Source organism: Drosophila novamexicana, unplaced genomic scaffold, assembly GCF_003285875.2.
Source record: "Drosophila novamexicana strain 15010-1031.04,08,12 unplaced genomic scaffold, DnovRS2.1 tig00000870-arrow-arrow-pilon, whole genome shotgun sequence".
Classification (NCBI taxonomy): domain Eukaryota; kingdom Metazoa; phylum Arthropoda; class Insecta; order Diptera; family Drosophilidae; genus Drosophila; species Drosophila novamexicana.
The window spans coordinates 1,763,483-1,777,955 of record NW_020824830.1 but is presented as its reverse complement, the minus strand read 5'-3'; the positions used below and the strand labels follow the sequence as shown (position 1 = coordinate 1,777,955).

The window sequence follows — 14,473 nt, the reverse complement described above, 5'->3', positions numbered from 1 at the left end:
GCGAGCTGTCTCAGTCTGGCACGCACGTAATTGAGACAAACTTTGAGACAGTAAAACATTCGTGCAATGCCTCAGGTCGGGGGCTGCTGCCGCTGCTGCTGCTGGATGCCAATGAGAAAATTACGACATTTAAACCCGGAGGTTAAATGCACGTGAAATATTAAGTTTAGTTGCATGAGAGCACACTAAATCTTCTGCTTGTGGGCCATTTGTTTGCCGCTGTCCCTCGCCCTCACTCTCTGTCTCACTCCTAGTGCGAGGATGTCTGCGATGAGCAGCTAATTATGGCTTGCTAGTGGCCAGATGGAGCTCCCAACTTGTTCTTATTGCACCAGGCTTGTGGCACGCAAAGCTTCAGTTGGAGGGCAGCTCCTTGCACAACATCTTGAGCGTGATAAATTTGCGTGCCAGAAAACGTGCCTCTCTGTTAGCTCTGACCCCAACATTAATCCAGCTAGGGCCAAGCTAAGAGTTGTTCCGGTTGTTTAGTAGTGTTAAATGTTATTTCACAGGAGCTTCTAGGCTTTAAGCCAAGAGCTAGCTGCCCTAAACCAATGTAAACCCTTTCAATCAGATCTCTTACAGCGTATTGGTCACAATCAGCTTTAACGGACATTGTCACAGCAAAATGCAACGATTGAAAAAGCAGTCGAGTGCACGAGCTGGGAAATTGCACAACGAAAAAGCACTTCGCTTGCCTGCGACAGCTGAGTATTGTGGGCGTGGCGGTGGCTAATTATGTTGCCAATGACAATGGCAACGGTATATGTTACGATTTTGCAAAATAATCAGAAAATGCTCTCAACATTTTACGTAAAACGAAAATGTACGAAATTGCACGGAAAGTACACTGCACATCAGCTGCTGCGAGTCCAGGGACTGCTTGCCGGAGTCTGGTCAAGCGGTTCGACCGAGACGATTGGGACGCCCCGGAAGCGGAAATGCTGTGGTTGCCATGTTGCTGCTTTGTTGCGTTATCTAATTACAAAGGAATTATGCGGCAGCGTCACACAGTTTTTGGTCTGCCAACATTGTTTTGGGCCGTTTCCCCAGTATCAGCAAAATATTATTTTGCTCCCGCAGTTCATTCCATTCGTCCAAGCAGGCTCGTTCAAGCAATACCCTATAGCTAGCTGGAAAAGCTATCATAGATACACAACAAGTGTCGTTAGTTACGAATAATTAAATTTAAGCAAAATATGAAAATTTAGAAAAGGGTGAAACTTTAATTTAAATGACATTATTTATGAATATCCCAAGACTTCTTGAAGAATTTCATTCAAATTTCGGGCAAGGCAAAGCTTTTTAGCCAGTAAAATATTCACAAATGCACTATAAAAAAAAAATGTTAAAAAAGTTCTCAAAAGAGACTAAGTGCGTTTTCTTGATATTTGAATCAATACAACTGAAATGGATTTGTTTACCAATTAACTCAAAAAGGTATGTTCCTAAAATGTATTAGCCTTGTTGAATAAAATATAAAATAGTGCGTGTCATAACACATTTTGGAGTTACATTTTTCCATAATAATAATCACACAATATGCTTTATTTAATTATTGTTTCACAGTTTTTAATACAAAGACTATAGAAGTCATACAATTAATGTTTACTGATAAATTTGTTTGTATTACATTTTTTTAATTAACTCGCATTGATATGCGTAAATACTATGAGTACAAGTGGGCTCCCTTTCATAACCAACAAATAAAGAATGTTCTTAAAACTGTAAGCTGTTGTAGTCAATGCATATTCCCATGTTGACTCATTGACATAGGTGGAAATATTCAGCGGGCATCCAATTTTTATATATGTGTTTAACTTATAGGTCTGTGTCCCAGCGGGCCATGCCGCCGCAGACAGTTATGTATAAACAGGCACATATGCGCTAAATACACTCGTGTCTAATAAGTTTTAGCCAAATGTCCAGCGAAGCGGGCATGGACACTGGCAAAACACAAACACACACGAATACATATAGTAGTATGCCTGGCCGGCGGCGGGATAAACAAATGAAGGGTCGTCCATTGGGGTTCACAGCTGCGTAAGCGGCCCATTTGTGGGTGTATGGCGTAAAATTGTCCAACTGCCGGTTGCGACCCGAAAGTCAGTTGGTATAGAAATATATTTGGCTGCTTTCCGGCTACCCATTGGACCTGGCCTCCGGCCCGATGGACGTTTACTGACCGCTCGATTTTAAATTGACAAAATATTTGGCTCTGCCACTCGCGGCTGGTTGCTAACTCGAAAAACTGAAGTCGCCTGTGTGGCTCTTGTGCAGGGTAGGAGCACCTAAAAAAACAAAAAAATGAAAAATATTTAATAACCGATGACCGCTTTGTAGTGGACACTCAACACTAATTGCACGTTTGCCTACACTTGCAATAATAAAATATTTGCAACAATTAAGCGAAACTCGTTTGTGCCAACAAAGTGCACAGCAAATTTTCTGTTGTTTTGGAAGTTCAAAATTGTGTGGCCTGTTCTATAAAGGTTTCACAGTAAATGGCCGCGTAAGAGGAGTGTCCGCCTTATAGGAGTGTACGTTAGATACGTTTTAACTACAGCATGCAATTTATTTTAACGTGGAAGATAAGAAGTTTTATTGATTCTTTTAGAAGGAATCTTGTTCTTTTCATACTCTATTGAATAGAATCATTTGGGTAGGTAATATCCCATAGGATCGGTCGGATATAAAGCTTTCGCATAAGCAGATTTTTTATTTAAATTAAATTATAAATGGAAGTATTAATGGAATGCATGCAGGGTATGCAATTGTCGTGTGACTGAGAATCAATCTGCCCTATGGTTTTAGTTCAGCCATGCCATGATTGTATGTTCTGCCTGAAACGAGACACTGCCTGAAACAGGGTATAAAAATAGGGCTACAGCCAGAAGTGTTGCTGGCCTATGGTAATTTTGTTAGAAACTTGACAAAAATTATAAAAGGACAGGCCAATTAACACATCTTTGGCCGTGCAAACTATGTAAACTTGCAACGCGTCAATACAACATGTATAAATATACGGTTACGTGAGAAACTGTATTCAAAGCTGCCAGCGGCAATTGCGAGGTGGCCAGGATTGTTTGGTCAACTTTTTAAAAAAGTATGCAGCGCAGTGTCCACATTCCCAGGGAAATGCCCGCATTAGGGCATACCTGCGGAAGAGGTGATTCTAAAAAATGTAATGATAATAAAATAATTTGAAAATGTTTTCTTAATTTTAAACCTTGTATTTTATAACCTAAATGCGTGTGCTTTACAGTATATTTACGGAAAATTTTGACGAAGCTAAGAGTTCGATATTTGTCAGGCGTTCAAAATAAGTCAAGTCTGTTTATGCCACTCGGTTTAAGTATTTCAAAGCGATCTAATATACAAGAATTGGCTTGGTACGTTTGGGCATGTTGCGTTTAAGCAGGCTCCAGTTGATGCTTGTGGGTACTGGGTTGGTACGCTGCTTCTTTGGCTTCTTTGCCTTGTTGGCCAGCTTGGAGCGCATGGCACGCAAGTTTTGATATTGGCTGGCGCTGCGGACAACCTTGCTGAGCTGCTTTGCCAATTTGGATGACTTGGGCGGTTTTGGCTTGAATTTACTTTTGAGTACCATCTTGCCATGACTAATGCGGCTCTTTGTGCTAGTGGTAGCTCTGCTCTTTGCCTTGGCCAGGGTCTTGCCCGACTTGGAGGGTTTGATCGACTTCTTTGATTTCTGCGACTTGATGGCCTTGAGAGACTTAGCAGATTTCTGTACGTTCATTAGGGCACCGCCCTCAGAACGAATTGACTTGACTTCTTTCGGCTGTGGTTTCTTCACTGAGTACTTCGGGGATGGAGGCACTTGTGTGGAAAAGACGCGTGCAGCCTGCACAATCGAGTCAAAGTTTCCAAAGACTTGCATTATGTTTCTATTCACATACTGTAGATACTTCAGGGACGATTGGCACAGGCTGCACTTTGGATTTTTATCGCAATTGTTACGTATCAGGCTTTCTAAGTACAAAAAGTTCTTGGCCATATTCTCGCAATGTGGGCACTTATTCATGGCGCTGCGATCGTAATTGTTTTCCTTAAGATTGGCAATGTGTTCCTTGAAACCAGGTTTTTGCTCCAAATTTATTTTCGAATTCTGTGGCACTATGTACGAATTTTCGGGTTTTTTTTTACCCAAACCAAACATTTTTCGTAAAACAGAAATTTTGTTACCCTTAAGGGATCGAATGTAAATGTGTTCATATAGTTATTATTAAACCATAAATTATTTTTCACAGCCTACCTGAGCCATTTTATGATCCAACTCTATCAGTGTATAATGTTTATGTGTATGATGTTTTTTTGTAGTCATTGTCAGCATACCCAATGCTGACAAGGACTTCAGGGCCTCCTTCATCTAAAAGTTTAAGCTCGTTTCGTTTTGCTACAGACTCTTTAAAATCGAAAATAAATAACACTTTTTGTTCTGAGTAATTAACTGACGAACTGATTGGCACAGTACGGGCCATAAGAATTAGGCATCTTAACTCTAAGCAAAATACAGACAAAGTTTACTTCAATTTCCCTAGTAACTCCTCTCCTATTTTGAAACCTTGCCCTACTTTGTAATTCTCATGAGTTCTGGTTATTCCTTTAGTATTTGTTTTCCAGCTATTGTTCTTATTCACATACAAAATAACAAAAAGAATTTAATAAAGCCAGTTGATTTTGATTTTGAAGTAGTTATATATACGAGATTTCTTTTCTACTTCTTTTATTATTAGTTTCTTAAACTCGTTTATTTTATGGAAGTAGAATTTATTCCAATTAAGCTCAACCGCATTACGACAATATAAATATATATCATTTATTTTGGTTTTGACTCTGTCTCTGGCTCGTTTTACTCCAATTACCTTGGGCACAATTAGCGGTAATCAGCTTGTAGTGGCAAGATCTGTACTTGTTGTTGTTGACATTTTAATTCTGATTTTCATGATTCCCATGTATTTCGCATTGTGATTTGGGTCAGCTTGTTGCGCTAATTTATTTCATTTTAAGATGTAATCGAGCAAAGGTTTTTTTTTTTGGTATTTTATTTTGTTTCCTTGGCTAACACATTTTTAACTGACTACTCCGCCCCCGATTTGGTGGCCAAAATGTTGACCTTGAGCTGGGAATTGCCAAAATTATGTAAATTCGGGTCACATACTTTTGCGGCTGTGGCGCAAACTGGCAATCAAGCCTATTACTAAAATAGCTTTATTAAATAGCAATCAGCATTATTATTAGGCATTGTTGTGCTTCCGGGTAAATAAATCTGTCCAGTGCAATGCCAACAGTTACGTCAACAATCCAAGGCGGACGACGGCTTGTATTATTTATTTAGAATGTAATATCCAGTTCAAGGGCAAGTTAAACGCGACTTAATGAAAATACAGAATGCAGAGCGCACCACGTTTGCCCATTTGAAAATTCTTAAATTATAATTTAGTGTCATCTTAAGAATTGGTTGAATACTGTTGCTTTATAATCAATCAACAAGAAGTATCCTTAGCAGACTTCTGGTGCTTATCCTTTTTGATTTCATTACAGTTCTGGCGAGGTTGACATGGTTTGACTTACTAAGTAACGTCTGTCAACACTATATTGCTTAGTTAATTAAATTAAATTATTAAAAATAATTTTTTTTCTAGGAAGTGTGCTGCTCCCTACTCTTCGCTTTCTTCTCCATAGATACGCCTGAATAAGATGGCCACTCTCTTGATGTGATGGCGTTATATGCAGGTGCTGGGTGATTGGCATATCTGGCTAATTCCGATCAAAAATAAAAAGGGTTTAAAAATTAAATGAATTAATTGCAATAAACACGTTCCTAGTTTCTTTAAAGTCTGAAGTAATAATTGGAATTATATTCCAAGACATTTTATTAAAGAACTATATTTATTTTATGAAGTGTCTGGACTCGGCCAGCGGCAATTAAATACGCAACTTTTTATTTAGATCGCATGCTTAGCACATCTGTGCTTAAGGTTTCCCAAACATTACGTATACATATAAAAGACAGAATAATAAGCATGAGACAATGTTATTTATCTGTCTCTTTTAATTTTCCTTTTCATCCCCTTTGGGTGGCTAGACCTGTGTGAAAGTCCCCATGGCAATCTCTATAATCTTTTTGGCATACAGTAAATATGTACAGTAAATGCTGTTGTCTATTGATAATTTGATGCAAATGCTCAGACAAATGTGTGTCTTTATTTGCAATCTTAGATTTTAAATATTTAAATTGAATTTGTTCTTAATATTATAAATGTAAATAATATAATTGAGTTTAAATTTCAGTGAGGTTAAAAAGTTGTATCTTTTGGTATCTTTGAGCTTAAGGCAAATATATAAGTTGGAAATGCGATAAGCTTTTAAACGAATTGAATTTTTTGCTTAGATATTTATTATAACATGGCATTCTTTTTTTTTTTTTTTTTTTTTTTTTTTTATTTATTTATTTATTAATGGTCGACAAAACGAGTGTCTTCCTCATTATTCAATAGAATATACAATAGAATTTTATGCTAAAAGCCTAGTTAAAGGATACAATTTTCTAAATAGCATCACCGACCGATGGAGGTGTTTTATTTGCCAGTCCGGCCAGCTGTGCCCCTTTTCACAGCTAATTTTGTCAGTGACGCTATTAGAGCCTACATCTAAGCAGAAGGTTGTAAGTAGGAAAAAAGTGTTTTCAAGTAGCATTAAAATAATCTTAATTTGCTATATTAATAAAGAAAATACAATAAATAGGAAAAATGAAAGTAAGAAGAATTGTTAATAAAGTAAAGCAATGTAAGTTAGATAAAGAGTGTTAAGTAGATAGGACAGAAAGAAAAGTAATGGGAAATCACCGACCCGGTGGGGGAAAAATTTTTCAGCCTGTCCGGCAAGCTATGCCCCTGCTCATAGCTGGGAATGGTCAGCGACTTCCCGAAGGTATCCTGAAAGCAACGATTTTATTAGGGGTAGAGACAGTTCGGTAGAGAAAGCGTGATGCAAACTATTATAATTTTTACATAGCACGCGAAAAGGATTGTGCATAGCGTAGTCTGTTGTGCACGTAGATAGTAAAAAGGGGCGATAATTTCTGGTTGGTCTAGCCGGAACAGAGAATTGAAGACGCCCTAGCAGAAAAGGAGAATCTATGTCGCCAATAATCAACTTATGTAGAAGGACAACACCGAGAATTGTCCTACGGTTGGTTAACGACGGAAGGTTGAGAAGAAGCAGTCTGCTGGAGTAGGATGGCAACCGAAGATTAGGGTCCCAATTTAAACCTCGTAAGGCAAAAAGCAGAAATTGCTTCTGAACAGATTCAATACGATCCTGGCTGTTGTTATACTGTGGAGACCAAATGCAAGAGCAGTATTCAAGGATAGGGCGAACAAGAGAGATGTACAGAAGTTTTGTTATAAAAGGATCGTTAAACTCTTCATTCATTCATGGCCACAAATCGATGTTTACACAACCATTTAAACAGTTATTCCAGGTTATTGGCATAAAAGGTTTGACATTTGCTTGCATTAACATTTGGTTTATTCTAACCTTCAAATGCTGTTAGTGCTTCCCTCTTAGATCTAAATGCAGCACATCAATAAGACAAGGCTTTATAGCGCACTTCCAGCAACGGCGCCACCCAACTACAATTCCCTGTGACACACACAAGTTCGATTTGAAAATATCTTGGAAAAGTCAAGTAGAAGTGCAAAGTGACGATAAACAGAGCAGCTCTCGGAATTTGTACATACAAACATACTCGTACGACCATAAACTTGATTGTCCATAAATGTAGGGGCGTAAACGTAATGTCAGGCATTGCATTAAAGCAGTGCAGCGCTCTGTGCAGCTCTACGCCTTGCTGTGCTCTAGGCGTGGCAGGGCCATAAAGTGCCAATGTAATGAATTTATTAAAAGTTCGTTTTGTTAACATGAACAACGTGCCGTGCGGCAGCAGGCGGTAACTCAGCTCAGCTGTTGTCTTGGGCGTGCGCGCCTGGGATTGGCTTACTTGCATGTTGGCCAAGTTTATCCAAAAAGACTTCAATTATTTGTGCCTAGCATGCGACAACTGAAATGTGAGTGTTAATGGATTTGTGCCAAGTTCTCGTCGTTAGCCACGACGCTCACTGATTTATTCGTGGTCAAAATTAGGGCGTCGCAACATTGTTGTTGCTTGCTCAATGCGTTTGACTTTGGCAAATGCCGCGCGGTGGCACAGTTATTCCGAGCCGTTTTTTACCACGATTTGACCCACAAAGGTTGCCGTCCCAGCGGACACTTTTGCTGTAACGACTTCCTGCGACTTTCTGACGTTGACGTCGGCAGCGCAAACAGCTGCACTACAAATACACATAAGCATATAAGTGTAGGCAGCTTCTTACCTAGTTTAATTTGCATGTTGTTGTTGTAGCCGTCGTCGTCGTTGGCGTTGGCGTCAACGTTGACGTTGACGTTGACGTTGCCTTCGCGTCGTATAGCTTTGTGTATTTATTTTGTTTGCTTTTCGTGCCTTACGTGTTTATGGTCTGCAAACTGGCGCTCCTAGACGAAAGTTAAACTTGCTTTGCCGCTGGCTCCACTTCATTTCACTTTCGAGTGGGCGGCACAGAGTTTAACCTGCTCGGCATTTCAATATCAACAGCCGCATGCATAATTTCTTTGCCCGAGCCTATGTAAATTTGCTCGGAAGTGTATTGTTGCGTGTGTGTGTGTGTGAGTTTTGTTCCAGTTTAAGACTTTGGGCACAGCTGTAAGCAGGTCAACTTCATTTTTCGCGCTGACCGGACCGAGCCATAGCTGCTACACAGCTGCTACAACAGCTGCCAGTTGCCTGCCCCTTGATATGCGAATGCCGCAAACACAAATTAGCACAACAGCAACAGCAACAACAGCAACGAGACACAACGCGGCCATAATTTCTTTTGCAACAATGCCAAGCCCTTGGGCTAAGAGCCGTACACACATACACACACATATACATGCACACACTCACACCAATTTACTTTGCCTGGTTGCTTTGGATTTGTGTTTTTTGGTTTTTACTGCCTTTGATTTTTTATTATTATTTTGGAGTTGCCGTCGCTGCCAGCGTCGACAGCGTCAGCCCGCAATCGCTATCGCCTTTTGCGGCATAAAGTTCAAACTGCAAATGTTTTGCGGTCAGTTTGGACTTGATGTTGGCAGGCAACGCGACGTCGTGATGCCTCATCGCACCTGAGAGCTGATGTTGCAGTCGTTCAATCGTTGGCAAACAAATGCAATCCCAGTCAAATTCAGTTTCAACATTTTTGCCTAGCTTTCAACTTTAAGCTGCGCATCGGTTATCAAATAATCCAGTGGACACGTCGCGTTCAGTTGCACCCAGTAATTTGTGCGCTCATGTGTTTTGGCAATACGATGTTTTTGAATTTCTAGCTGTTGTCCAAAACCAACAAAAAAAGTAGTACGAAAGTTTAATTCGCGAGACAGGTAAGCTTAACTATCACATTGTTACACTCTTATCAAGGGTATTATAATTTTGTCATTTTACGTGTTAAGTAAGCCGATAATGTCACTTCCATCCATTTAAACAAACTTTAATAAACATCATGCATTGTTTTAAGATTTAGGATATATTGGAATAATTTTTAAATGTACTGTTTAGCTAATTTGTATGTCAAGGCACCTTTGTTTCGATTTAAACATATTATCTGCATTGCATAAGTTTTCATAAATATTTTGATATGCAAACATTTTTTTTAAAGATATCTTCACCAAGTTCAGCAATTACGAGCTTCAAAATATAACTGATATATTTGCAAACCTGTAAGCTACATGTCTACAAGGGTATTTAATCTTCGGCGCGCACATGATAGTCTTTCCTTCTTGTTTTTCTTTTAAACTAAGCCAAGAGATGACTCAGGAAAATTGCCAATAAAGTTGGTATTTCTTTAAGAAATTCAATAAGAGAGTGAGTTAAGCGCCATCAGCACGCAATCGAAGTGTATTTTAAATGTAGGGCATAACGTTTTGACCTATGCATGCATGCTTTTTGATCTTTTTTAACTGAGTGATGGGCCGGGTATATGACTGAATATTGGGTTGTAATATAAATACATTGTTAGTTAGTTTATTTGTAAGTGTGGAATGTCAATGTTACGTTTAGATAAGCTATTGGGGTTGTCTTTGTGCATGCGATTGCATAATAAACATGCAATGTGCCATACACAAAAATCAATTAAAATGAAAACCCTAACAATATAGAAATATAATTAAAGCTATAAAAATTATAATAATAATAATAATAGCATTAACACTTAGGGTGTAAGATATCTGAAAGTAACCTCGAAATTTTTGTGTTGTTACCATTTAAATTATCTGTCTTTTTCTTATTTAAAACCACTTTGATTTGACGAATTTGGCTGTGGGTATAGTTTCTTTTTCAAATGATAATGACGAATTTCAGGTTTAAGATATGTAAAGGCATACATACAATATTTACACAGTGTTAGTAGCCAGAAGGCAATTGCTGTGCTGCAGCATTTGTGCTGGGTGGAAAAAGTACAGGGGGAGCAATCTTCAAACTTTCTTTAATTGCGCATTAAAGTATGCAATACCTACATAACTGGCCGGCGGCCGAAGGCCTTCGAAAAGCGCTTTATGAATTTTATGCTAATAAAATGTACTGCGCGCAAAACTTTTACTAACATATACTTATACAGCATATTTATTGTGGATGCTGCAATTTTTTCTGCTCATTGCGAAGGGCAGTCAACAATAAAAAGCAAACGGTAAACAATTTGGAATTTCTCTCTGGCTGCAGCCCCCATAAGTATGCTACATTTTTTTTGTAAATTCCCATCAGCATTAAAGCAGGCAGCTTTTTGGCCAGAATATGTGCGTGGTGTATGTGTATATGTTAACTCAATTATACGCGTTTCAGTAAGCGCTGATGGGCCGCATAAAATCTAAAATAATATTATTTGCCACGCATTAATGCAGCCTCCTGTGCACATAAAGGTGTTCATGTCTCTGTGGCTGTGTATGTGTGCGTATGTTTATGTGTAAATGTGTGATTTTGCTAGGACAGGCACTTTATACGTATAGCCGCACGGAAACGGCTAGCCGCGCATTTTCGCTAAAAGCCTTTTAATGTTCTTAACTATTTTTGATAGCGTTACGCACTATAAACTCGGTACAGATTGAGTTGAGCTTGAGCCTCTGTGGTGTGTGTGCGTGTGTGTGTCTGCATTGAAATTCTCAAAGCGCTTTCGAGCACCCACTTTGCGAGTGCACCTTAAAGTTAATGACACAAAGCCGACGAGCCCTGCAGCCATCGACTGTGGCTTCTTTCAGTGAAACTCTTGCGAGAAGTTTAATCAAATTTATATTAATCTGCAGTATCTGCGCATTCGGCGGTTGCCTTTAGCGAATGCGCTAATTAATTATGCAGTCAGTCAATGACAAGGGCGGCACGGTTAAATTGAAAAGCAAGGATAAAGAGCAAAAGGGCGCCGTGTTGAGCATTCAGCTTGCCCCTACCGCTTAGGTCAGCTGGTTCAATTGTCTCATTAAAGCAATTAAGTGAAGTCAACACTTGCTCTGCAATTGATTTGGGAATTGCAACAGCGCAACGTAATCGGCACCCCCAACTGGATGTATATGCGCTCGAACACATGCATATATGTGAGGTATATGCATGTGTATATTCATTTGTGTGCGCGCAAGAGGACGATAATTAATCTTTAAGCTGCGCTGCGTCTCATTTTGGACGCTGAGCTGTTTCAATTAATTTGAGGCATCCTTCTGGGTGACAGAAACTTACCAAGTGAGAGCGAAAGGGATGCTGAGAGCTTATATCGCAGCGAATGAAAATGTTTGAAACTATCAATTCGGCATCAACAGGCAACAGCGACTGTTCGGCTAATGAGCTTTATAATTACTGCACTTGTCCCAATTTAAGTTTGTGTGGAGGAAGGGTTACCATGCGAACGCCTTTATTCTGAATTAAGTGAAAAGCATACCTGCGAATAAATTTCTTAATTTGCTCCGTCTCTTGTAGCGAAGTGTACAAAGTAGCGACCCGTCAAATGTAATAAGACGTGCCACAAACTTTAACCGCATGCGTCAGACTTTTACAGCAACTTACCCGGGCCAGAAAATTGCTATAAAATTAGCAACTAGTTGAAGCATTTATGAGGCATATCCAACGATCTGATGGCCTGCTAAGTAGCTAATGGCGAGCTACAAACGGAGAGTGACTGAGGGAGAGAGAGAGACGGACAGCTGTCTACGTAGAGCTGGCGCAACAAAGTGAAGACGCATGCACCTGTCAGGTTGCTTTTAAGTGCCGCTGCCCATGCCGCTCTGTCATCGCCCTGTTTATGAGCCAACAACAGACAAGTTGACAGCCACAACTGCCGGGGGAGAGAGATAGAGCGTAAGCGAGTGGCAAGCCAGCAAAGAAACGAGGCACATGAGGTTATCCCGTTTACCTCTGCCTCAGCAACTGGCTCTGCAATATGGCTATGCGGGTAGGTTGTGGCATGTAAATAGAGCAACTGCAACCGTGCGCACAGCAGCAGCAAAACAATTGCAACAAGTACGAGTGCCTACTGCAAAACAACTGCTGCCAAGTTCAGTCGCATAAATGCATAAGCCGGTGCACGCATATGCTGCATAGTCGAGACGCCTACAAAGGAAGGGCGGGCTGGCAGGCAGCAGGCAATCAGGCATAGGCCACATGGCAAACACGTGACTCTTCTGCTTTGAAGGCAGTCAACCCTCAAAAGCCATTTTAATTAAAAGAACTGCAATCTGTGGCGCTCTGCCATGCCCAACTTAAATTTTGCTCGTTTCTGGTTCGATTCGTGCGGCAAATGCAGCTGCTGCCAAAGTTGTGTCAGCGGCACACAATGTGTGCAGTTTATTTTTGGTGCACTTAACCGACTGGACGCCTTAGCCAGACTTAGGACTTAGGTTGTTGCTGCTGCTGTTTCTGCTGCTGCTTTAACTGCTGCTGCTGCTGTTGATGTGCCGCAGCGAGAAACTTTTCGGCACTCTGTGGAAGCAAAATGTCGGCCCAGCAAACACATCCTGACACAAGTCAAGGAATTTATGAGCTGTAACAGTTACAAATGTGTACAAGTGCTTGTGGGTGTGTGTGTGTGTGTGTGTGTGCGACTGGCTTTTGGCTTAATTGAAATTTAAACGCTTAGTTCCAGTGTCAGCTGTTAAGTCTTTTCCTTTGGCATTTTGAGCATGCAGCTCTTCATGAACTTGACAGTTGGCGAATTTCAATTCTTGCCCAGCAATGCAAGCGGCCGCACTGCGAATATACGAGCGTATATGCATGTACTCTGGTCATGATTACCCCAGCTAAAACCAATAAAAGGCACAATATTTAACCCAATTAAGCCGCCAAACAAAGTTAACTTTATGCTCGGTAACAGTGATGTGGGCTGACAAGCACGCAAAGGGCCAACAAAGTGCCAAGCCACCCAAACGCGTATGTGTGGGTATGTGTGGGTTTTGGGCTGTGGCTTGGAATAGCCACAAGGCTCAGTGGTCGCCTCATTGCCATGACAACTTGGGTGGCCAACACAATAACACGGAGCATGCACCAAACGCACACCCCCGTTTACACACTCACACACATAGCTGCAACATCAGCCAGTTGTGCGATAGATTCCAACAGTGCTTGGCCAGCTCAAAGGCAACGCCAAGTACGCAATAGTGAAAACAAATTCATTATTTTTTCTCTATTCTATTAATGATTTTGTGAAAATGTGAACTGAAAATACTCACACAAAGTGCGTTGGGCAGTGGCAAAAACTAAAAGTCTGCACTTGAGGGCGACGAGCTACGCAAGCTGTGGACTGGACAGCAACAAAAACTTTGACTGAAACTCAAACGCACCGCAGGAAAAATGTTTGAGCTTAAAAAACAAACGCGACGCAAAAATGTCAACAATTTGTGTTATAAATGCAGTCAAAGGTAAACACCGGACAGCCAGGATGCTCTCGCTGAAGCCAAAACTCTGGAATGCCTTGAGCAGTCTTAATTAGCCTGCTGACATTTTGATGCGCCCAGTATGCCTTTGACGAAGCAGTTCGAGATTCATACAATTTTCATTAGTTGCAGCGAGAGCAGCAGCCACATTGGCAGAGCTTTTCCCGCATAATCAGTCAGGCATTTGATGGCCAAAGTCAAAGTGAAAGTCAAAGGCTTTGCTGAGAAAAATTTCATAAATCTGATGCAGGAGCAGAGACAAACGGTGCGAACAAAAAACAAACAAACTGGCCAGACAAAACAATTTACTTACAGCTACACCTGCACTTGTGTGTGTGAGTGTTTATCTGTCTGTGTGTGTGTGGGTGTGTGTGTGTGTCTATGCCGCATGCCCCCTTCGGGTTTTGCGCTTGTTGCGAAAGTGGCTTTTTGAGTGGTGTTTCAATGAAGTGTTAAGTGGGGAAAG

General features: G+C 40.5%; 1 protein-coding gene across 1 annotated transcript; it reads right to left on the bottom strand.

Annotated features, from left to right (window-relative positions):
* Positions 1-3,217: 3,217 nt before the first annotated feature.
* LOC115764767 lies at positions 3,218-4,359 on the bottom strand. The gene is made up of 2 exons (XM_030708004.1): positions 4,277-4,359; positions 3,218-4,207 (listed from the first exon to the last, which is right to left on the bottom strand). Exons 1-2 carry the CDS (start codon positions 4,352-4,354, stop codon positions 3,371-3,373), a joined length of 915 nt encoding a protein of 304 aa, XP_030563864.1. The 5' UTR covers positions 4,355-4,359; the 3' UTR covers positions 3,218-3,370.
* Between the last annotated feature and the right edge of the window lie 10,114 nt (positions 4,360-14,473).